At 44.1% G+C, this 22,211-nt stretch overlaps 1 protein-coding gene across 1 annotated transcript in view; it reads left to right on the top strand.

Annotated features, from left to right (window-relative positions):
* The window catches only part of PDE4B (phosphodiesterase 4B), a 231,573-nt gene that overhangs the window by 14,996 nt on the left and 194,366 nt on the right, over positions 1-22,211 (top strand). The window contains exons 2-3 of the mRNA XM_075424282.1: positions 12,384-12,495; positions 14,874-15,106. Coding sequence (XP_075280397.1) covers positions 12,454-12,495; positions 14,874-15,106 — 275 coding nt within the window. The 5' untranslated portion in view covers positions 12,384-12,453. The remainder of the gene's footprint in view (positions 1-12,383; positions 12,496-14,873; positions 15,107-22,211) is intronic.

Here is a 22,211-nt window from a genome sequence, read left to right as displayed (position 1 = left end):
TTAAAATACTTAAACAATATATAGAGATTTACTGCATCTTGCTCAGTTAAAAATGAGTGGTAAAAAGGCTTGTCATTTTTATGTAAGAATTGGGATTTGTTGTAAAAAGAATACACAGGGAAGAGGCTGACGGTGTCGGACAACCTGTGCTTGGTACTGTTTGACTGGTCTGATTTATCGGCTGGCCTAGTGTGGAAGTTACTTCAGGTTTGCCTGGAATTCACGTGCTGTAGGTAGACTTCCATTTCTGATGAGATAGAAGAGTAGCCATGTATTTAATGGCTGATCCAAGCTTAACATTTTGTCTATCAGCAATTAAGGTTAAAATTAATCAGACTTAATTTAGTCAATAGAAATGTTTATTGTATTTGTAGAAGATAAACGCATGTATATTTAACTGTACAAAAATTGCAGGTGAGCAGATGGCTGTACTAAAGGCGCCATGGAAATACTCTCTTACTTTTGTAATGTGAGAGTCTTTGATCCCTCTGCTGGGGTTGACAAGAACAAGGTGAAAAGCTGATACTCTTTTTTTATTACTATATTTGCCAAATTGTAAGAAAGATGTTGATACATTGCTTTGCATTTTGCAGGGAGAGTAATCCCTGCTGTAAAATCCATCTGGTGATTTAATACTGCTGTTTTACTGCAGGAATACAGGCGCCCTGTAGCTTTTCAGTAAGGTAATCCTGAAAGATGAGAGCTTTAAAACTCCTCTGTGCTGTTTACGCGTTGGAGATTCATGTAGCTGGGTGGTAATTTAATGATTCGGTAGGGCCATAGTAAGTCATGTATCCTCTTAATCTGCTGTTCGTCTCTGGAAATCCTTGCCTATATTTTCGCACAGCAATTTATACAGATGAAAGAAAACATGCAAGTAGCCCGAAGTCAGTTCTTTTTCTTAACTGGCTCAAAATTCTGTTATCTGGGAGTGGTGTGGAAAGTCCCCGGTTGCCCGACGGTGCTATAAAAAATTGATGGCTTTGGTGATTTTTCCATCCAGGAGAGGTGAGTCTCGAGGTCGCGTACAGCGAGGGGCACATTACCACGGCCGCCACGTCGTCGGATGGCCGCGGCAGGGCTGTGGTGGCTCCGTACCGAGGCTTTGCATCCGCACGCAGGCACCGGGCCCTCCGAGCAGCCTCCGCAGCCTCGCCGACGCTCAGCGCGGCACTGCTGCCTTGCCGGTGGGAGTCTGGTTCTTGAGCAGCAAGGTCAGGTCTCCAGTCTGTGATCGTGCTCTTGGGAGAAGAACACAGGACAGGCAGGACATGTTTTTTTTTCCTTGAAAGCTGGCATTTCTTCTGCCTGGAGGAAAAGTCTGCTTTGCCACCCAGAGAAAGGAGCGTGGTTTTTTGTCTGAGTAAAGCGCACAGACAAACAAAATGGGAAACCTTGCAGAAATGTTAGGCCACCCTTGTGACTTACAGCATTTTGTGGGCTGATGTCTTGTGGCATAAAAAGGTCATTTCGTGCCTGCACCATGCTGTTGTTTTGACTTTTTGCATTGGAACAAGCAAAAGGATCGTATTCTTCTGCCCTAAGCGAAGGTTAGTTTGAAAGAACGCTGTACTGGTAATACCTAAAGATTTAATTTCTGGAAAAAAGATAGATGAGGTAGTACTTAATCATCTGTGGCCAACAGAATTACCTGTTTTAAAAAGAACTCAAATATTTCAAATACATTGTTTTGCTTCATTGCTACAAAGGTGAGGAGCTGCCTTATGACCAAATTTTCAAATCTTATTAGAAGAACAATATTAATTGCAGTTACCAGCCTCCTCATTAGCAGTAATTGAATATCACTTACTTTATAGTCCAGACACCATTGAAATGGTACCAGTTATTGCATCTACAGATACAAATATTGATTTTGACTTCAAGACTCCATTTTCAGTCGCTGTAATTTCTCAGGATTACCAGCTGTGTGCAGAGCAGTAGCCATTTTCTTGGTGAGGCTGGGTGCAGCCAGGTTGGGATTCATCTGACCATGCTTGGAACAACCTGGGACTCTCATACAGAGAGAGAGAGAGAGAGAGAGAATCTCCATCTTTCAGCCTGGAGAAGAGAAGGCTCCAGGGTGACCTTAGAGCAGCTGCCAGTGCTTGGAGGGGCTACAGGAAGGGTGGAGAGGGGCTTTTCACAAGGGGGTGCAGTGATAGGACAAGGGGGAATGGCTCCAAACTAACAGAGGGCAGATTTAGATGAGAGATGAGGAAGAAATTCTTCCCCCTGAGGGTGGTGGGGCCCTGGCCCAGGCTACCCAGAGAAGCTGTGGCTGCCCCCTCCCTGGCAGGGCTCAAGGCCAGGTTGGATGGAGCTCTGAGCACCCTGGGCTGGTGGGAGATGTCCCTGCTGATGGCAGGGGGGTTGGAACCAGATGATCTTTAAGGTCCCTTCCAACCCAACCCATTCTATGATTCTGTACATCCCTGTGTTTTGGAATTTCCGGTTTTGCAATTCCATTTGTAACTTCAGTGTTGAATAATTTGGACAGAAGAGCCAGAATTTTTGTGGTGACGCACACAAAAGAAGCGTGACGCGAAGTTTGTCCTTGTGAAATGGGAGCTCTGAAGCATGGGGAGGCTGCAAGCAGAGGTTACTGACCGGTGCACTCCCTGAAGTGGCTGAATTTGATCAAAACTTTCTAAAGTATGTGGCATGAGGCAGGCACCGAGTGTTGGAAGTGTCACCCCACGTAATTAAAGGTTTGAAGAGTTTTAAATAACTGGGGGGAAAAAAAATTACAATGACAAGTTTGAGGAAAATGATGGTGCTATCACTTTCACCTAGCATAATAGCACTTGATTTCTGAGGAAATTGCAGTGTGATCTAAAGTATGCTTTCAGCTTTAAAAAAAAAAAATTGCTGATCATTTCAGCCTGAGATGTAGAATAATGCAAATATTTTCCCAACAAGCAAAATATCAGCTACTGAAGGAAACAAAATCGCAGTAGTAACATCTGCTTTGGCTGAAAGGAAAATCCTGGAATAAGAAAGCTTAAATGTTCTTCTAAATCAGCCTTTTCCGAAATCTCTTGTTACAAATTAGTTTTTCAGAACACAAAAATGTTGTCTAGATGTCTCTTAAAATATATGAAGTATTTTAATGAAAGTGGTCTTAGCTAGGGGTTGGCAGAGAACAGCTGTGCATTTGAAGAATTTTTTTATTGGATGGGCAAACAGAAATTTCATTCTTGAAGTCGCTAGTGTGGAAGAAAAACCAGGATAAATCAGGTTTGTAGCTGACCATGCGGAGCTAATGCGGTCATGTTCTCTTTAGTACTCCGAATGCCGTGCTTTGCCTTTGCAGATGAGATGTGAAATTCAATTTTTAGTTACTCTCTGTTTCAGTATGAAGAAGGGGATTGCTGAAAAGTGGAGCCACTTGATGAACAACTTACCCTCCAAAGCGAGAGCATTATGCCAGGGTTGAGTTCTCCTGGCAAACCTCAAATCCTACACCTAGAGAGTTTCCGTAGTTCTAAATGAACAACTCGGTTATTTTTGAAACCTCAGCATGGAACTGTTTTTTGATAAATAGTAAACAGGGGAGTTAGGCGAAAAACGTGAGTTAAAAATAGTTTCTCTTTTCTAATCTGTGCATGCACAGCTTGTGTACTCTTCCCTGGGTACTCCTGTGCCATGGTGAGCATTGCTGGTTCTCCATCTTATTTCTGGCCTGGCTTTGACTGAGAGGTGATTTGGAGTCAGCCCCTGATTTTTCTCTGTGGATTTGTGTCCGCTACGGTAAGGCTAAGCACACTTGCCAAACGCTTTGAGGTCTGTGGGTGAACAGTGATGTTAAATATATCCAAAACCTAGGTCGGAGCTGCTGAGACGACAGTTAGCTTCACTGTTGAGATACGGCTGTTTTTCATAGGGGAGACGGTACGCATGTTCTGTGTATTGTGTAAAATTTTGGAGACAGTGCACTGTAACACAGAGTGATTATTCCTGTACTTAAGAGAGTAATAGCAGCTACTACTGCACAAAATCTGCGATCTAGAAAAATAAAGCCTTCATGTTTTATAACCAAAATGGTGCTGCAGACAGGCAGCGTGGTTAGAAACAATACATCGTGCGTGGGGAGATGCTGTTACCCTGGAAGTAACCTGATTTTGTACTCGGGTAACAGCACGGAGAGGTCTCCCAGGCTCTTCCTTCCTTGGGCTCCTTACGGGATTGTCTTTTATGGGCAGTCTAGGATGCACAATTTATGAAAATGCAATTAATCAGCCGCAGAATCTTTCCTGGTGAAGAGAGGACGCGGTGGGGGGGGAGCAGGACACAAGCAGCAGCAGCTGTTTGCCTTGGCACGGAGCATCGCTGCTCCTTTTTATTTAGTTTTTGTGTCTGGCTGCAGTCAGAAAATCTCGTTACCTGATCTCGCTGTTATCACTACGGAAGCATTTACTCTAATTGGCCATGGAATAGGTTGTGCCTCACGCAATTAAATTGTGTTGGGTTGTCTTTTTAAGGCTGGGCTGTGGTGAGCAGGACCTGCCGGAGCGTGGCTATCCGGTGCAGAAAGCCACCGTGCCGCAGCATGGAGAGCTCTGTCCCCGGGTGTGGACTGGTGCCTTCTCCTGCGTGAAGATGCTGCTGGGTGTCTGATCATGCTTGTTCATCCCCTCATCTCCCACGCTGTAAGTTGTCTGGAGAGAAGACAGAACAGCAAGAAGGTTTATGGGAGACTTAAAGGAGATGCGTGTTAATTTTTACGGGATTTTTACCTGCCGAAACAGTAGAAGAGGACATGGTGTTTATAGCAAGGCTCTTTCTTGCATGGGGCCCCTCCAGATGGAGCCCACCTTGGCTGCAGCATTGCCCCGTGACTTCTCCCTTCGCCCACAGACCTTGCTGGGCAGGCACGGCTGGTCGGCAGGGTGGAGACCGTGCCGCGGCGCTGGCGACAGGCCGTGGGGTGAGCTTCTGCCCCAGAGTGCGGATGCAAGGCACGGGTGCGGCAGTGGTGAGGTGGAGCAGCTAAGCCTGTCTCTTGCAGAACACGCGGGATTTGAGGGCTCTGCTGTTCATGGGGCTGTCAGCATGGCTTGTAGGTGCTTTGGGCTTTCTCCTTCAGCCTCTGGCTGTGCAGCCAGCATACGGTTAAGATTTCTTCTTTCTTTTGTGATTCCCCTCCTTTGCAGGTCTCAGCTGGCTTTGTTTTGGTTCTCTAGGGACCTCTTGCTGTTCTCATTTTGCATTTCATCTTTCCCCGATATTCTTAAGCATTCTTTTCAAAGGGAAAAATTGGCAAGGTTAGGAACGTTTGTCTGTTGCAAGAGTTCTGGAGGACGTGTTCTTCTGAGGATGCTCTTTATTTGTAGGCTTGAATGTGTACTTCTGTGCTTGGGATCATTGTGTTGGTTGCTCCATGACTCCAGTATCAGAAAAAAAAAAAAACGGGAATCCTTCTTGCAGGCAAATAGAACTTGGCTCTTCCCGTAAAAACTGTAAGGGGAAGAGAGATCTTAGGATTTTAGAACTTCTCCTTTTGGACTAGAGCAATATCTGGGTGAGTTCAGGAAAGCAAGAGAGAAATCAGTGGCCAGAGGTAAGCGCCGCGTTAGCTGGCAGCGACACACTGAGTTTCCCCACGCTGTTCATCCAGCACATGCTGACCCTGCCTGATCTCCTGTTGGCTGTGTAGACCAGCAAGGTGTAGTGCATTACGCTCCTTTGTAATAAAAACACACGGGGAGCATGAAGTCTGTTTTTTAAAAAAGCAACCTACCAATCTAAAGGGGGAAAATCTGCGTTGCGTGCATTTTCTGCCGCACTGGCTTTTGTTGTATTTTTAAACTGACATGGTTTTTTTTAAAAGCAGAATTAATAATTGTTCTTCGCTCTCTGAATGCTGTTCAGCTCCACTCTGAGGAGTGGGAGGCTCTGCTAGTCATTTGCACGTGGAACGAGAAAGGTATAAATTGCAGCTTTTAATAGTACGCTTCACTTTCCTAAGTAATTACCTTGAAAATCCTGTATGTGCTGGTAGGCAGCACTATTAAACCATATCCTTTGTTGCTGTCAGAAATGATTTTTAAATGAATTGCATTTGACTGCAGTAGTAGACAAACTGTTTTAGAAGAAGAAGATTTAAAAATCATTAACGTAGTAAAGAAAGTGGAATAGTGTTTTCTGCAGTTCTTTCTCCTGCTCAGGCTATCACCATTTGCAGAAAAGTTTCCTTAAAAAAATATGGTCCTGTTTGTTCAGCAGTAACGGTGAAAACTATTGCTTGTGTTTCAAAGGAGTTCTGCAGAACACGTTAGGCCTAATGACAGTAAGCAGTGTAATGAGATGTTCAAATTAGTATTGATTTTCCTACCATAACTGAAATAAATGAAGAGCAATGGCAACCTGATTATACCCTCTGCTGGAAATCAGAGAGTTACTGGAAGTTCTGCTTGGTTCTTCTCTGCTTTAATGATTAGGTTGCCAGAGAAAATACGAGTCTCTGCAGTCCTCTTAACCTTAGTAATATCTCGGTAAGAAACCTCCTAATGAAAGTTAAGACACTGTTTTAATAAGGATGGTTTACCCAGTGGTAACGTGGGAAGGGAGGGGGGTTTTAAAGTTGTTTGGGGTTTTTTTGGCCCTGCAAAACTTTGTCAGAGCTTGCTCAAGTATGTACAGTGTCCCACATACAGCATTCACTTTTTATACTAAAAGAATTGGTTTAATTTATATTGTAGGTAAATTTGCAGCTTTATCACATGGCACAGATGCCTGATAGCTTAAAAACAGCAAACCAATTTAGACTTGGTTTGCATACTCTGCCTGTAATTCACAGGCTGGCAATTACAATAAAGCTTAAAGCAGCCTTGGAAGGGGATGAACTGGAGGGATCGCTTCGCTAGTGGGCTGATGCTGGCAGATGCTTAGCACTGCTCCAGCAACCTGAGTTTATGTGAGAATTGCAGTGATAAGAAATAAAGCTAGTTGTACCTCTCAGGGCAAATCCTTATTTTCCGAGTAAGTTTTCATAGGTTACAGGTGTTTGTGCTAGGAGATGCCCTCGCTTTTATTTTGTGTAGTGCTTTGAAGTTGTCTCAGCATTTCATGAGAATTACAACAGATGACTTTTCTGAGGAGGAGGGAGTTTCTTGGAGCTGCCATAAGCTCTGCAGACCCCTTTAGCTGTTTCTGTTCTCAAGAAATGGGAAAAGACCACTGAAATACCGACTTTTTGCTCTCTAGTAAAAAGGGGTGTTTGGGAAGTTCTTATGTGTGTATTTCTGGGAGGCTGTGTCCAAGTAGCTGGACAGAATAGCAGTAGTCACAGAGCTCGAAGTTTAGGGCTCAGGGCTGGAAAAAATAGCTTAGCACCGTAACTGGTGAGAGAGAGGAAAGTGCGGTTCATGCTTCCGTGGCTCAGGACGTGTGTGTGATGCAAAAATAAAATGGTACAATTCCCGAAACTTAATTTTTCAGGGGAGCGTAATTCTGCAGAAACATTTGACTGGTATTTTTTTAGAGTTTTATTTGTTGTCTGTGCAGCTGGTAACCGCAGCACGGGTTTGTTCCTGCGGTAGCTGGGTAGCTCCCGTGCCTGCGGCGCTGCTGCCATGCTGGGACCGGTTGGCTGTGGCCTCCATTGCCTTTGCTGTCAGCCAGCTGACCCGATTCGCAAGCCGAGGGCACTGCATTGCTCTCGCATGTTGAAACTGCGGGGTTTGTCGAAGGTAAAATGCAAACCCATCGCTGTTCAGCTACCAATTGCTATTTATACCTCAATTGCCTTTGACTGTTGTTAAACCCACGGATGGTGTATTTTTCTTACAAGGAACCACGAGCAATTTCCAAGCCTTGAAGTAAGAGTCCCTGTGTTTTGCCTGGGAGAGCTAGAATGGAAATTATCCCCCTTTTTTTTTTTTTGGTGACTGTCACTCTCTTTGCATATGTACTTCACTCTGAAGTTCTGATGATGGTTAAGGAGAATCAAGTTGTTTAAATCCCAGCTCACAAATGATGTAATTATCTGTGTGATCAGATAACCTTCTTCATCCTGGCCCTCTCCTTAGCAAAGCTTCTCTATTAATTCGCCATTCACATCTCTGTTTTTATCTCTGATCATCTTCAGGTTCTGCTGAACCTGTAAGGATCAGCTTTTTGCTGCTAGGAAAAGTGGTGCCCCAGTAACGCGTGTCATGGCCCTGGCAGGGCTGCTGGCAGTTGGGAAGAAACAGGTATGGTACTGCAGAATGTGCTGTATTATCTGAGTTTCACTGGGTTTTCTTTTGTTTTTTTCCCTGTCTCTCAATCTTTGTGTCTTCTCCTCTTGATAAGTGGGAGGAGATGAATTTAGAGAATGAAAGCGGGCAGTTAAACAGCTCTGCTTGCCAGAACCTTTTGTTAATCCGAAGAACTAGCACTGCGTGAGCAGCAAAAATGTAATCCTCCTGGCCCTGCCTTGTCTGAGTTTCATCGGGGAAGGGAGTATCTGCAGGGTGAGGGGGTTAATCTGCTTGTCCTGTAACCCTGCGGCTTTAAACCTGCCCGTGCAGAAGCCAGAACGTGTGGGGAAGACAGCGGCGTGGTGACACGGGTGTCTTGCATTCCAAATCATACCAGAACTTGCACATTAAGATGCGTTTTAGGAATTTCTTTAAATAGTGCATTTCACACTGGATGAGTTAAATAGCTATTTTTAAAAAAGCGTGTAGGAAAAGCAGGCTTGATCACATGCATCCAAGTAGTTTTATCCTCACCGCTGTCAGTTGCTGGTTTTGAGCCCTGTTAATTCATACCTTCGCTACACGGCTTGATCACTCTGCAGTTGCTGGAGCGTTCACTGCCGTTTTTGAAAAACACGGCTGTTGAGCGCGGAAAAGTTCAGGTGGAAGAACTAGGTCAGCTTGGTGTGAAGAGAAATCTCATACCCTGCCTGGGATATATGCCAGCAAAACGGATTAGCCCCAACTGCAGCGCTGGAAGAGCACTGTTCTTTGTAGCCTGATATCAAACACAAAGCCTGGCTGCTTGTAGGCCTTCCCTGCTACCCACACGTAACCAGCCTGCTGGGACAGACTTTCTTTCTGGAGAATTTGGGTAGCAGAGAGGAACTCTTTGCTTGTAACAAAAGGTGGCATGAATTATAAAATGCGCATGGGAAAAATTTTCCACTAAGCCTCTTTGGGGTGTTTTGGTTTTTGTGTTTTTGGTTTTTTTGTTTTTGTTTTTTTTTACCCTGGATGTTCGTCCCAGGTGTCAGATCTTTTATGTAAAGATACAAGAAAAGAATGACTCAGATTTTAACAATAATTTAGTCATGACTAACGGAAGTCTTAGATTTTCTTGGTAAGCTCTTCAGAAACGCAATCCGTATTGAATATGTAAGTTTTGTGTGGTTATTCATGTTCTGGTTAAACTAGCTTTGACAAATTGATAAATATTTATAAAGGAAAGGAAGCTGTGGTGGAAGAGGACTCGGGCTTCCACAGAAGCGATCTGCTGGTTGGTTTGGGCCTTCTCTCCGTGTCTCCTCTCCTAGTGTTGGTTCTGATCCTCAAGTTCAACAAAAAGTAGGAGACACCCTTAGGCTCTTATTCCTTCAGATTTTTTTTTCCAAAGATGTTCTCCTGGATGCTTATTTATGTGTTTACTTATTTGCTGTATTATGTATGTACTTATCTGTTTATGTCAGTTTGGGAACTGACAGGCGTTCAGTTGGGAGATGCAGGTGTGAGTCCCACCGTGGACATGCCGCGGCGTGGGCTCGGTCGTGTTGGGCGTTGCAAAGTCTGCGCAGCAGGGCAGTCGGGAACATCTCAGACTTGTACTTGATTAAACACAAATCTGTAGTCTGCGTAGTTCTGCTGCTTGTGCAACTGCTTCCTGCTTTTGTTCTGTCTATGAATTTTTTCTGCTTATTAGAGCAGATTATGTATTTATTTCTGGCAGCAAATAGTCGTGCCGTATTATTCCTAGTCTGTGCATACATACCACTGCCACGGTCTCCTTCACCTGCGTGCTGTCTGGGACAGTATCATCTGATTTGCTTTCTGCTGTCAGTTTTGGATACTTTTTATAACAGGGCTTTTTAGTTTCTCCCAATTATTGAAGATTGATAGAATTTTTAACCTTGTTCTAGAACTTTATTCTGATTACCGTAGCATGACTTGCATGCTGGTAATAGGGTAATGGCTTTTCTCGCTTCTAGCCTGCTCATCTAATTGTAGGATGGATCAAAAGCCAGATAAGGTTCACAGAGAGAAGTGACGTTGCCACACAGCTGTGCTGCCACGTGTCAGGTTTTTAATAGCCATTCCACTGCTGTAATGCCTGAAACCACCCTGATTGCGTAGCCGGTGCGTGGATGTGGCCTGTTTGTAAGAAGAGGGTTCTTGATCAGGCCATAAATCTGTTTTTCCCGCTGGCCTGGGTCTGATGGCAGCCAGCAGTGGATGCGGAGAGGAGAACAAGCCTGGGGGCAGGCGTGGCAGGGCGTTTTCGGTTGTTTTCTGTGCTTTGCTCCTGGATGGTCCTGTTCATCTTTTTCTGGAGGGAAGCTGTTTGGGTGCTTGAGAAAGCAAATCCTTCTGCTCTTTTCTGATGCTGGTTCATACCGGATGAAGCGTAGAGCCCTGTGTGCTGGCACTGGTGCTGAAATGGCAGGGAGCTGTGTCTGGCATGGATCTGAGCGCTCCAAATGCTTTGGCTGGCGATGAAGGGATAGATGTGTGTTGGATGTATGAACCCTAAGGAAATGAAAACAACTGGGGGTGCCTGTGCAACAGCCAGAACTGCAGGCAGACTCAGCTACAGCGCTGGCGTTGTGTGTTAGTGTTCCCTCTGAGTTTGTTTTGTTCTCTTTCTCTCTCTCACACATTCTTTCTTCCCCAGAGGGATCTGGTTTAGAGGGAAGCAGGTTTGTTATGGCACTTCTTGTGCAAGGAAGAGCAGATGAGCAGTTGACTCCTGGAGACTATAATGTCCTTAGGTCTCTGTCATCAGAGGCACCGCTCTGTATTCAGATGCTGTGCCTGAGAGTTAGTGTGTTTTTCTTTAAGCTTTTTTAATTTAACTAAGTAGAGGTGCAAGCTAAATAGTGTTTAACCTGGGCATGATGGTATTAAGCTGAATCTGGACCCTTGATGGCAGAGTTGCGTGGTGGCTGCAAGCCAAGCCAAACTACCACGCTTGAGCGTTCGGGCTTCCGAGCTCATTGTGGGGTGGGGACCAATGAACACGTCTGTAAAACCAGCAAGTGGTCTGTGAGATGACTTTAAGTACCTGCTGTGGCTTTGAACCTCGCAATGGAAGTGAGGGGTGCAGGCTGCCTGCTCTCTGGGACCCCTGCTAGTGGCAGGAATGAGGTGCCTGATTTTGATGCCACGTCTGCTCCTCATGGGCTGGGTCATCACCAGCATCTGGCAGCCTGTGTTTGCAGGCAGTCTGACTTGCTTATTGCTTTCCTGAACTTGCAGTGGAGGGAATCTGAACACAGTTAAAAATCCTTGATTTCTCAGAGTGAGCATCATGGTAGGAGACTGACATCACCAAGCCTGACACAGTTTCACAGCTTTTTCTGGTGGCTTCAGCACCGAAGTTTAGGAACGGTGTCAGCAGTCTGCTGCCTTAAAGGTAATCCTTCCAAGCAGGGGAGAAAATCCATCAGCCCACAAGAAGTGGTGCTCCAGCACTACCTGTTCTTTGGGGAAAGAAAAGAAAAAACCCACAACCCTCAATGTTCTGTGTAATCATGAACGTAGCCTTTTTACGAGCACTAAATCCACCGCAAGAAAGAGTAGGGGGCCTTGGAACTCTCCGAGGGGGTTTGCTCCCGTGCGCCGGCTGCCCCTGCTGCTGCAGCTGCTGGGCCGTGCTCCGTTCCCCTTAGCCGTCTCACGTAGCTCAAAGGGGCTGCGGGCTCACCCTCTGCAGAAGGCTGCAACCGAGTGGCTGAAGTAGTGTGTGCGTGCCCATGTAATAAGAAATCACATTCGTCATTTATGATTAAATCCTAGAACCTCATGCAAATGCAATTCCTTTTCTTCTGTGAGAGCCAGCTCAAGCCATTCTTGGAGACCTTCCATACTGTACCTCTGAAAAGGGCTCATTTAGAGAAAAATTCTCTGCTGGTAGAGCCTGCTAGCTTGGATCCTGTGTTACTAGACATGTTTCAGGGCTTGCTTAGACTGCAGAGCCTTGCGGATGCTGGTTACTTTTGACATGATTCTACTAAAGATTGAATCATCCTTTCACTAATAGAGAGCTACACTTACGTAACATCCTCTGCCAAGTCTTCTACAAAAATGGGCATGAAGTTGTCCATCAGCTGTGATGTTAGCAGTTAGCTCCGTAGTCGGTTATCAAAAACAGTTGGTTATTCAAAAATACAACTAGCTGCAGCTGTTTTTTTTTTTTTCTTTCAGGTTGCCCATCTGAAGAAATCGGATTGAATCACAGGAGTTTTTTATAACGGGGTGCACGTTAATCTCAATAATGAAGAAAAGCAGAAGTGTCATGACAGTAACTGCAGATGAGGTAGGTTTCGTTTAAAGGCATGTTTTATTCTTCCCAGTACTTCATGAAAATGAGATTGAAAGTTAGTTTTGCCTTATATTGTAAGTGTCAGCTGGTTTTGCTTTGGTTACTCATTGATCTCCTTAGACTTGCTTGCAGCTCATATAATGAGCAGAAAAGAAGCCCTACACATTTAGAAACAAATAAACCAACCCCTACACCATGAGAAGTTTGGAGGAGTCTTACGCAGAGCAGATACTTTACTGTTCTTTGGTCAGTGTAAGGCTGGTAGGCAGCAGGGAACGTCTCTTCCTTACGGAAGTTGTGTTCTGGATCCCATCTTTCTGCACGTGCTGTGCTTGTTTGCTTAGGAATGTTTCAGCGTCTCTCCCCACCGTAGCTGCTGAAGACCTAATGTGATGATGCATGTGTTGCTTCATTACTACGCTTGCTAATCATCATCATAATCCCCTATTAATTAAACTCCAGTTCCCATTCTCTGGAGAAATGCATCGGTTTGTAATGATGATGTGATAACCACAGCCTTAATTGTCTTGTTTGTCACAGCTGGGGCTCACCAAAGATGGAAACCGTGTGGAATGTATATGAAAATACAGGGGAGGAGGGGAACCTAATAGTGTGTCCTATAGCACTCCTTCAATAATGTGTCTTTTACGCTCTTAGACCACGTGTTGCGCTGCTTCCTGGTCAGTTTGCCTGAGCGTGATGCTGGGTCCACTCAGTCCTTGCTGATTTAAATGAAAGCAGGCATCTAAAATCTAATGGGAATCTAGAAAATTCCGCTGTACAGTTCTTAAATAGTAACAGCAAAGAATCCCCAGTCTTATAAAGATTAATGATAAGGGCAGTTGAAGTCAGATCCTTGTACAGAAGGCCAGCTTTCCTTTCTGGGGTTCCTAGGAGTGTTTTTGACCTGATTTTGTGCTGTGAAGGAGTAGGGTTTGGATCACTGAAGATCTATCTCTAGCATATTTTTGGAAACAACAGCATGCCAAATATTTTAGACTTCTATGTAGGTCATTACGATGCTGATGCCTTAGCAACTTCATAGATCTGCACCAGCACGCCTTACAGCACTTCAGGCTGTACGTGAGGAGTAAGGTAGCTGTGGGCCATGTTTTCTGTCTGGATGCCTCACGTGGCTGTGGGATGGGCCAGCAAGCAGGGAAAGTTGAGAAAACTGGTAGTATGCCTGTCTCCCGTCGGTTTTGTCTGTGATTCCCAGGCTGAGGTTCCTTGCTGAGGTAGGCAATGAGCTGGGACCACAGAGTTGTTTAAATAGTCTCATGACAACGGAGAACATACAAGGCAATGGAGGACTTGTGCTACTTTGCAGTTGTTCATGAAGGACCTAATAACTGATTATGGAAAATTAAACCACTTTTTTTTTTTTAAGTTACTCAGTGCTGGCTGGGAGAGCGCAGTGGTAGCAGTTTGTAGGGAAAGTGAACCCAGGGATTTGGGGAGCCTGTAAGGTGGGCTTGGAAAGGTCTGCGAAGGGTGGAGAGAGCAGGTCAGAGATCAAAATTCAGGAGCAGGTAGAAGAAGAGGAAGAATGTAGAGGGCTTGCCACAGACATATATACTGATTATAATAACCCCCCAGCTTCTACTGGTAGCTCATCACAGGTGATACAGAAATATTCTCACTTGTACTGGACAACTGTATTTGACTAGATGAATTCTCTGGGTAGGACCAAAACTGAGAACCCTCTTGCAGCGCTGTTCTGCTGTGGGAGAACTGCTGGCTTGGGTTTGAGAAGACTGACAGCCACTTCTATGAGCACGGTGGTGTTTTTAAATAAAAAGCAGTAGAAGCTAGAAGAGGAAAAACTGCTTCAGCTGAACAGAACCTTTTTTTGAGACTATTTCTGCTAGCAATGCCAGACACAGGGTAGGGTAGCCTAGCTGGGAGTTACCTCTCACTGAACAGCTCTTGGATGATTCAGGATGTGTCCAAGTCTGGTATTCTTGGCACCTTTCTCTGCCTGGTGATTCATCAGAAAGAAGTGGCAAACTGTTATGTTTGTGCTGTGGAGAGCAGTGGCGCTTTAGATGGATGCGGAGTGAAATGTTCTCTGAAAAAGTTCAAAATATCAAAGGTTTAACATGCTGCCAGAGTGACCTGGCTTAGTGAGGTGTTCAATTAGATTAGAATTAGCTGTTGAATTTAGCTTAGACAAGTTATGAGTGAATTTTCAAGTTCATTCATAACTTGATAAAATAACAATGCAGCGCAGTCAGGCTCTGCCAAGATTTCATCATACAGTTATCTTTTGTGAGGAGCTATGACTGTAGAATAAAAATTGTGAATGTGTTTTATACTCATGGAGGAAAGCAACTGTTTGCAGAACTTCAGTGGCTTTTCTGTCTTTGCAGAATGCTCTGGATTACCTGGAGTGTGGGCTGAGTAAGTCCTACAGTACTTCCAGCCACGCTCTGGGCATAGACCTCTGGAGAGGAAGAAGATGTTCTGGTAATTTGCAGTTACCACCACTATCCCAAAGACAAACAGAAAAAGCAAAGACACCCGACAGAGACATTGTCTGTAGACCAACGACTCTGCCTTTGTTGACACCTCCAAGTATTGCGATCACCACTTACCAAGACTGGTAGGTTATTTTTCTTTTTTGTGAATCCCACGTAGTTGGATTTTTTAGGTGTTGGTTTTTTTTTTTTTTTTTGCTTGTTTTGTTTTCTGATTTTGTGTTGGTTTTTTTTCCTTTTTTTTGGACAGGCACTCAGTAATTGTCTTGTAGATATTAATCAGTGTTGTTGATGTCTGTCCATTGGTGTATCCTCGATGTAAGGCTACAAAGTAGTTGCCTTTTTTGAAATTTTACTTCTGTTACAAACCTCTTCTGTTCCCTTTTTTTGTGCATCTTGGTGGAACTTCGGTGTCGTACATTCTGATCTTGGCCAGAGGGTTTGTGTTACTGGCTTTCCACCCACAGAAGAGTTTGGAACGGTGGTAGACTCTTCTGCAACAGGTTGAGGAAATAGGCTTTAACTCTCTGGCCATTTCCTACCCAAGTGTTAGAAGAAAGACTTGGAAAAGCATGCAAATCTGATGTTAAGCTCAAGAAAAGTCCCAGAGAAACTATCAGAGAGCTGGTTAAAGGGGGAATGCTAAGAGATGAGATCCAAAACAAAACTGAATGTTAGGTGTCAAAACAAGGAAATTCATCTAGAGGGAGGAGAAGACGACAAAGCCCTGAGTGTTCTTGTGTTGGATTCGCAGTGGTAGATTTTAATGGCAAAGTAAGATTAGATGTTCAGCTTGCTGTATGAATCTTGAAATGGCATTGCAATGTGACTTTAAAATCTGTACTCTCAAATTCAGATTTCAGGTCTGCTTTGGATTCTGGTTTTTAAATGCTCCACTCTCAGTTTCATTTGCTGGCTGCAAGACATGTTCACGGCATGATTCCTAAGTCTCAGTCTAGTTTGAGCTTCTGTTAAGCTCAGCACTCTCGAGGGACAGCAGTTCGGTTTGCATTTGAACGATTGTAGCGGACATCCTAAATTCATTTGTTAGAGTCCTTTAAAAACAGTTTTCCTATTGAAAACAGGGTTTTTAAACTATGCGCTGGAGATAGGTGAGATCCAGAAATCCAAGTGGAATTAGCAGGGGCTTTTCAATTTTTGAATTTAATTGCTTTGGATAAATTTAACAAAATGTTGTATCTTATTTCAGATGAATTGTGAATTTTGACAGTAAAAGGGCTGGTTTACCTTTCATGAACATTTTAAGAGTGTTCCCTTTTGTGTATGTACAGCAATTTGTAATCTTGACTGCAAGGCAGCTGAGAACCTCCGCCTAAGGTGTGCTTTTAGGAATGAGTTGGTGCTGATCTTTGTAGATGCCTTCCTACACGATTTAGTAAAATACAAGGAATTGTGATGGATTGCTCACTCGTTTCCCTTGTAACACAAGGGGGCGTTGCTGTTCCTCTCTTCCGTGACGGAGGAATCCATGTGTACATACTGTGTTGCTCAACGTGCGTTTTTCTTGAACGATATGCCAGTCAAAGAGAAAACACAACTGATGCTCACGTTGCAGCTGTTTCTTTACTGCTGTTAATCTCTTAAGGCAACAGTTAGCTTCCGACTTCTCCGTTTTGCTTGACTGTAGCATGTCTGTTTACAGCCGTGCCGCGAGCCAGGTGTTGCTGGTTGGTGACTGATGCACGGTGCTGTTGAACGTGCTGTTGCGCAGGCGTCTTTGCAGCCCCCTCGCCTGTCTGACTTGGGCACCGGTTCGACTGACTGCTCTTACAGCCGGGCAGAAAGTTGGTCCCATCTTTCCCATTTTCTGTTTAAGCTCTAGTCATCAAGGGCTTTTGAATAGGTTAGCACTGTTCTCTGCCCCGTGCCAGGGAGTTCCTTGCCTACGCAATTCCCAGCTGCTGGGGGCTTGACTGCACTCTCGGGGAGCACAGTCGTGCTGGAGACTTTTTGTGTAGGAGCAGTGCAAGGGGGATCTGGTCCCCAAAATGCTCGGGCTTCTATATTGCGGTTCAGTTCTGCCTGAAATGTACCCCAGAGGCAGGTTATGTTTGTGTAAGCCCAGTGTGTGCCATTGTGTTGAAACAGCTTTGGAATGATATGAGCATAAAGAGACTTGGTGAGTGGGCAATAAAGTGATAGGAAAATTTCAGCGTAGATAAATATGAAGGGATATATCTAAGCGTGAAAGAATTGTAGCTGCAAAACAATATTACTACTCGGGAGCAAGATCCTGAGTATAGGGTAGAAGTCCAATAGAGCTGCAAGTTCAGCACTTATTAATGGTCAAAAAAGCAAGTTGTTAAGGATTTGAAGAAAAGGAATAGATGGTAAAACATGGAACATCAGGCCACCATGGTAGGAACCTGTTACTTGCTCAGAAGTTGAATATAGTGTACTGTTCTAGTTCTTCCTCTCAAAAAAAGGGCATAGTGGAACTAGAAAGAGTTAAAGGCCTCTAAGATGATCAAACACACAGAGCAGCTTCAGTGCTGGGATTGACCAAGGAGTCTGGAACTCTTCAGCATGGAGAAGGCGGTGGAGGAAAGGGGTAGGACCGAGGTCTTGCTAGTGGTATGAAGATGTAGTTGTATTGCTGATTGTCCTTTCCAATATGAGAACAAGGGGCCATCAAATAAATTGGTGTGGCAGGCGTGAAGCAAGTGCAAGGAGGTGGTTCCTTACGCAATTTGTAGTTTCACCGTGGAACTTTGTGCCGTAGGATGCTGTAGATGCTAGGAGTTTGAGCAGGCTTGAGGGAGAGCTTAACAGACCCTCGGGGGAGTAATCTGTTGTGATTTCCTTCTAAATACATAAATCCCATCTCTTGTTCAGCTTCTGAGCTGCAAGTTGTTTAGGACTGGGAAATATTTGAGGGGAAGTATCATATACGTTTGCCTTCTGTTCCTTTCTGTTCTGTGGTTTTAGTCGCTTGTGGGAGTCAAGATCATGGACTAGATGTACCATTCTTATATTATGAGTCTGTGGGGTTTTTTCACCTCGCTTTATGGGTTTCTTTCCTTGGAGCTTTAATAAAAAGGCTTGAGGCCACAGGCAGAAAAATAACATGTTTTAAGCAACCGGGGGGAAAAAAAGACTTTACGTGTAGGGAGCCTAATGCTGTTAAAGAGTGTAAATATCAGATTGGGACAGGAAAGAGGATATTCCTTGTGAAAAGAGTATCCAACTCTTAGTTTCATAGAATTATAGCATAGTTCAGGCTGGAAGGGATCTCAGGAGGTTCCTACTCCATCTGCTTGATTGTGGTGAGGTCAGCAATGAGGTCAGCCCAGGTTGCTCGTGGGGGCTTTGCCTGGTCTGACCTTGAAAACCTCCAGGGATGGAGACTTCGCATCCTCTTTGGGCAACCTGTTCTGCTGCGTGGCTGTCCACAACTCGAGAAAAAGTCTCTGTATGTGGTTCAGAACCTCGCTTGATTTGTCTGCTGCCGGTTGTCTTGTATTTCCCAGAGTTTCGGTGGAAGATGATGGCAGTGTGCTGTTCATTGGAAGTGCGGTGTGTGTCTTCATTAGTTGATAAATCTACCTCATTAATGTAGTGCTGATTATTCAGGTTGCACTGCTTTAGGCCCCTAACATGATGTCTCTGGGCTATGGAAATTGTTCACTAAATTTAAATTTTTGTGTTTAGCTTCAGGATGCAGAGGGTTCCTGACCTCGATTGATGTTCCTGAAGGTAGACAGTCTTGCTACAGCTGGTACAAGATCAAGTTCATTGGTGCTGTTACAGCAGTGGAGTTAGTAAGTCGTGCAAAAGGGAACTCTTCACAGAAATTTAAATGTAAATAGCTTTGGTCTGAGACATTTGGGGTCCACACAACTGAAATGCATGAACAATGTAAGGTCCAGATTTAGGTCTTCTGTAAGGTAAATCATCACCACTCTTATGCATCCAACACAAATTGCTTAACATTCACTTAGTGTGGGTGCTTTGTCCTGAGGGTTCAGAGTTGTAGCTTGGAGACACTTTCTACAAGAGATCAGTAGGACTCATTCAGAAGCGTGTAGGTTTACCTGAGCGTTCTGTAATCTATTTCTGTGCATACGAAACCCCAAAGACAGATGTGAAACGCCTCATTGTTATGACATGAAACATGATTCCTAGAAATAATGTCTTTATTTCATTTGTCTGCCATGCATAGTAGCTATCATCTTTTTTTGTGATGGCAGTAAGATTGTGAAAGAGTTTCCTAGTGATATTGGATGACAGTTAACTTTTCATGCTGATATACAAGTTACTCATTACACTGTTCATGTTTAGTGTATCTTCAGAAACATGTACAAACCTTCTGTAAGGGACGTTGTCTCTTTTACTAGGGCAGGTATGATGGAAGCGAGGGTTTCCATGGGCTTTTCATGCTGAGCAAAGAAGTTTTGTTCAGGGGTTTTGTTTCCTATTTGTGCAAGACATTCTAGTCTTTGTAGAAATTTGTCGCCTTAACCAGAAAAATAATAACAAAGTTTCTGGAGAGGCAGGGATAAATCAAAACCCCATCACCAGAGGATTGCTCAGAACTGTAAGGTGCGAAAGCTCTGCCTCTGTTGTGGTTATTTCTCTTTTCTGCTGTTAACTTGATGAAATCCCTGGGGAAACTCTCACTGCGTGTGTTTGGGGTGAGCGTTGTGCTGAGCTATTCTTCCAGCTCCTCCGTTTCCTCTTAGCACCAACTCTCTGCTATATGCTCGTTGTTTAACTCGTTATTGTTCTTGTGCTGGCGTACTGTTTCGCTGTCTTCTGGATGGTTTATTTAGGCTCACTCTGGTGTCCATTGCTGCAGAGCATTTCGCTGTTTGTGCTCTGTGTTGAGTAAAATACGAAATGGCAGATATCTCTGCTGTCACGTGAAATTTCTGAAATCCTGGAAGAGAGTTTATGTGTAATAATATATCTGTGGTTCTTCCTGGAGCAGTTTCGGAGGTGCCACAAATGTGAAATAGAGTGCTTCCCACTAACTGGTGGAGGGTTTTTGTCTGTATATTTTAACTTTAGGGAGGATCCTGAATGGGCTGAGATGACTCCAGGGAGCTCTGCTGACGTCTGAAGATGTGAAAATAAATCTGTGGCTAAGAGGAGGGAGGAGGTGGGAAAATCTATCCATACATACCTAAAAAAATTCTTCATTGATTTCTAGCGGCACTTACTGGGATAAGATTAGAACTAAAGAGCTGTGCTACCTGTTGACCAGCTACCTGTTGACCACTGCAGGATACCAGCAGATCAAGCAGCGTTAATTCTGATACAGGTAGTAGAGCTCTGGTGGGGGTTCTAGTACCCGTGCACCTTGCGCAGCTCTGCATGGTACCAAGCTCTTTGCAAAACCTTGCCTAGCCATGGAGAACATAGCTAGATTATAGTACAGCAGCTTCAGTACTTTGTTTCCTTTAAAAAATATTGTTAGGTGAAATTTGGTTCTATCGTCACTGAAATGGTGCAAAATTCACCCTGCAACATCAGCGCCGTGCTACAGACCACACACTGAGAAGGTACAGAGTGTGGAAATTCAGCTGCTCCGGGGATTGCAGTAATTGTGATTTTAAAAAAAGAATAACAGGGTTCAAATACAGAATGTATTATTTGGGAGGGGCAGGGAAAAATAAGGCTATTCCTTCTGTAAGTAGTTTTTCTGCCACATTTTTTCTGAAGTCACCTTAAATTTAACTTCCAGTGGTAATACAAAAGCAAGAGCCGTGAGAGGGTGAGCCACGACTTTTACAAGGTTTGTGTCTTAAGATACATGAGAACCTGAAAAAATAAAGCTGCTCCTGAGTTGGTTGTGGGTTTTTTCTTATTAGAATTGTGTTTTCTTGAGGCAGGTGCTGTTCTGACAAGATCTGCAGCCAGCAAAGGTGTAAAGGGCTGGCTGACTCCAAAGCAATAGTTCTAAGCCAGCTGTGATGTCGTAATGTTTGGTGTGGAAATGGCAAGGCAGAACACACACAAATCAGCTGTCATGGATCGTGCGAGGAAAGGGGTTTATAGGATAGAGATCTGCAAGTGGTAAGCTGAATGTAGAAGTCTTATAAGCTGCTTTTGCACAAATTTTGTCTGTATTTTCATAAAAGTTTTAAAAATGTTTCCCACAATCCTGCTCCACATTGTATAACTAAAGCTTTGTGATAATAAGTCCAGGCAAGAGGGAAGAGCGAGGGTGTGAAGAACAGAATTGGAGCTACACTTGGAACATCCAAAATAGTTCTCTTACCCTATTTTTTGATACTTAGAAGCTCCTGGGTTAGGTTTGACAGCTGCCTTCTGATTTACACCACTTCTACACATTTGACTCAGGTCTGTGGAGACATTTTGACAGTTTTGCATAAAGTTCCTCTGTTGAAACAAAACCAAGTTCTATGATGAGTCCCAAAGCGTAAGGAATTAAAAGGCCTGAAGAATTCTATTAGGAGTCGATATGGTTAATGTTAAATATGGTAAGGAGTGCTCTTTTTTCAGGGCATAGCCATTCTGTTAAACTTTTGCACTGTGGTATTAAGTGCTGTATTGAAATATGTGTGTTGCTAATTGTCCAGTGCAAAAGCTGCCTCACTCGGAGAGGGAAAGGAGGACTCACTGGGTTTGAAGGCAGTTGTCTGCTATCGGAGCTGGTTGCGATTTGGGTCCCATTCTGGCTGCTTACTAAAGAAATGAACCATTAGTCTGTCTTTACTTTTTAAGATCATTTTTTTTATAGCATTCATAATTAATCGGCAAACTATAGTGATTTGTGTGCTTCTGAGCTCGCTGTGTTATTGCTAGTCATTTGTCAGCGACCAGCTCTACAGCTTGTTTTCTTCCCAAAGAACTTCATTGTACAAGTTGGTGGGCAGAATCTAAACAGACAATATGAAGGGACTGATCCTATTTTCCTTATCCATCTGAAAATCTCACTGAGGTTGGGGCATGCGAAGCAGGGCGTGCGAGTGCGTTGCTGCGTGCCGCAGTGTGCGTGCACGGCGAGGGCTGGCGTGTGGCGTGAAATCTGTGCTTGTAGTACTGCACGCCGTTCTCCAGATGGTGATCGTGGGCAGCAAATAAGCGCAACCCTAAAAACAACAAAAAAATTCAGTATAATTTTGAGCAACGGAGTCGGAGACCCAGCGTTCAGCAGAAACGCTGACTTCGGCTAGGGCCGGCTGGTAGCCGCTGCTAGGCTGGTGGTGATTAACTGAGGGGTAGATACGGAAAGTTGGAATG

The sequence above is a fragment of the Opisthocomus hoazin genome, chromosome 6 (assembly GCF_030867145.1).
Source record: "Opisthocomus hoazin isolate bOpiHoa1 chromosome 6, bOpiHoa1.hap1, whole genome shotgun sequence".
Taxonomy (NCBI): domain Eukaryota; kingdom Metazoa; phylum Chordata; class Aves; order Opisthocomiformes; family Opisthocomidae; genus Opisthocomus; species Opisthocomus hoazin.
The sequence above is the reverse complement of the archived record's forward strand: the minus strand, read 5'-3'. Positions and strand labels throughout refer to the sequence as shown.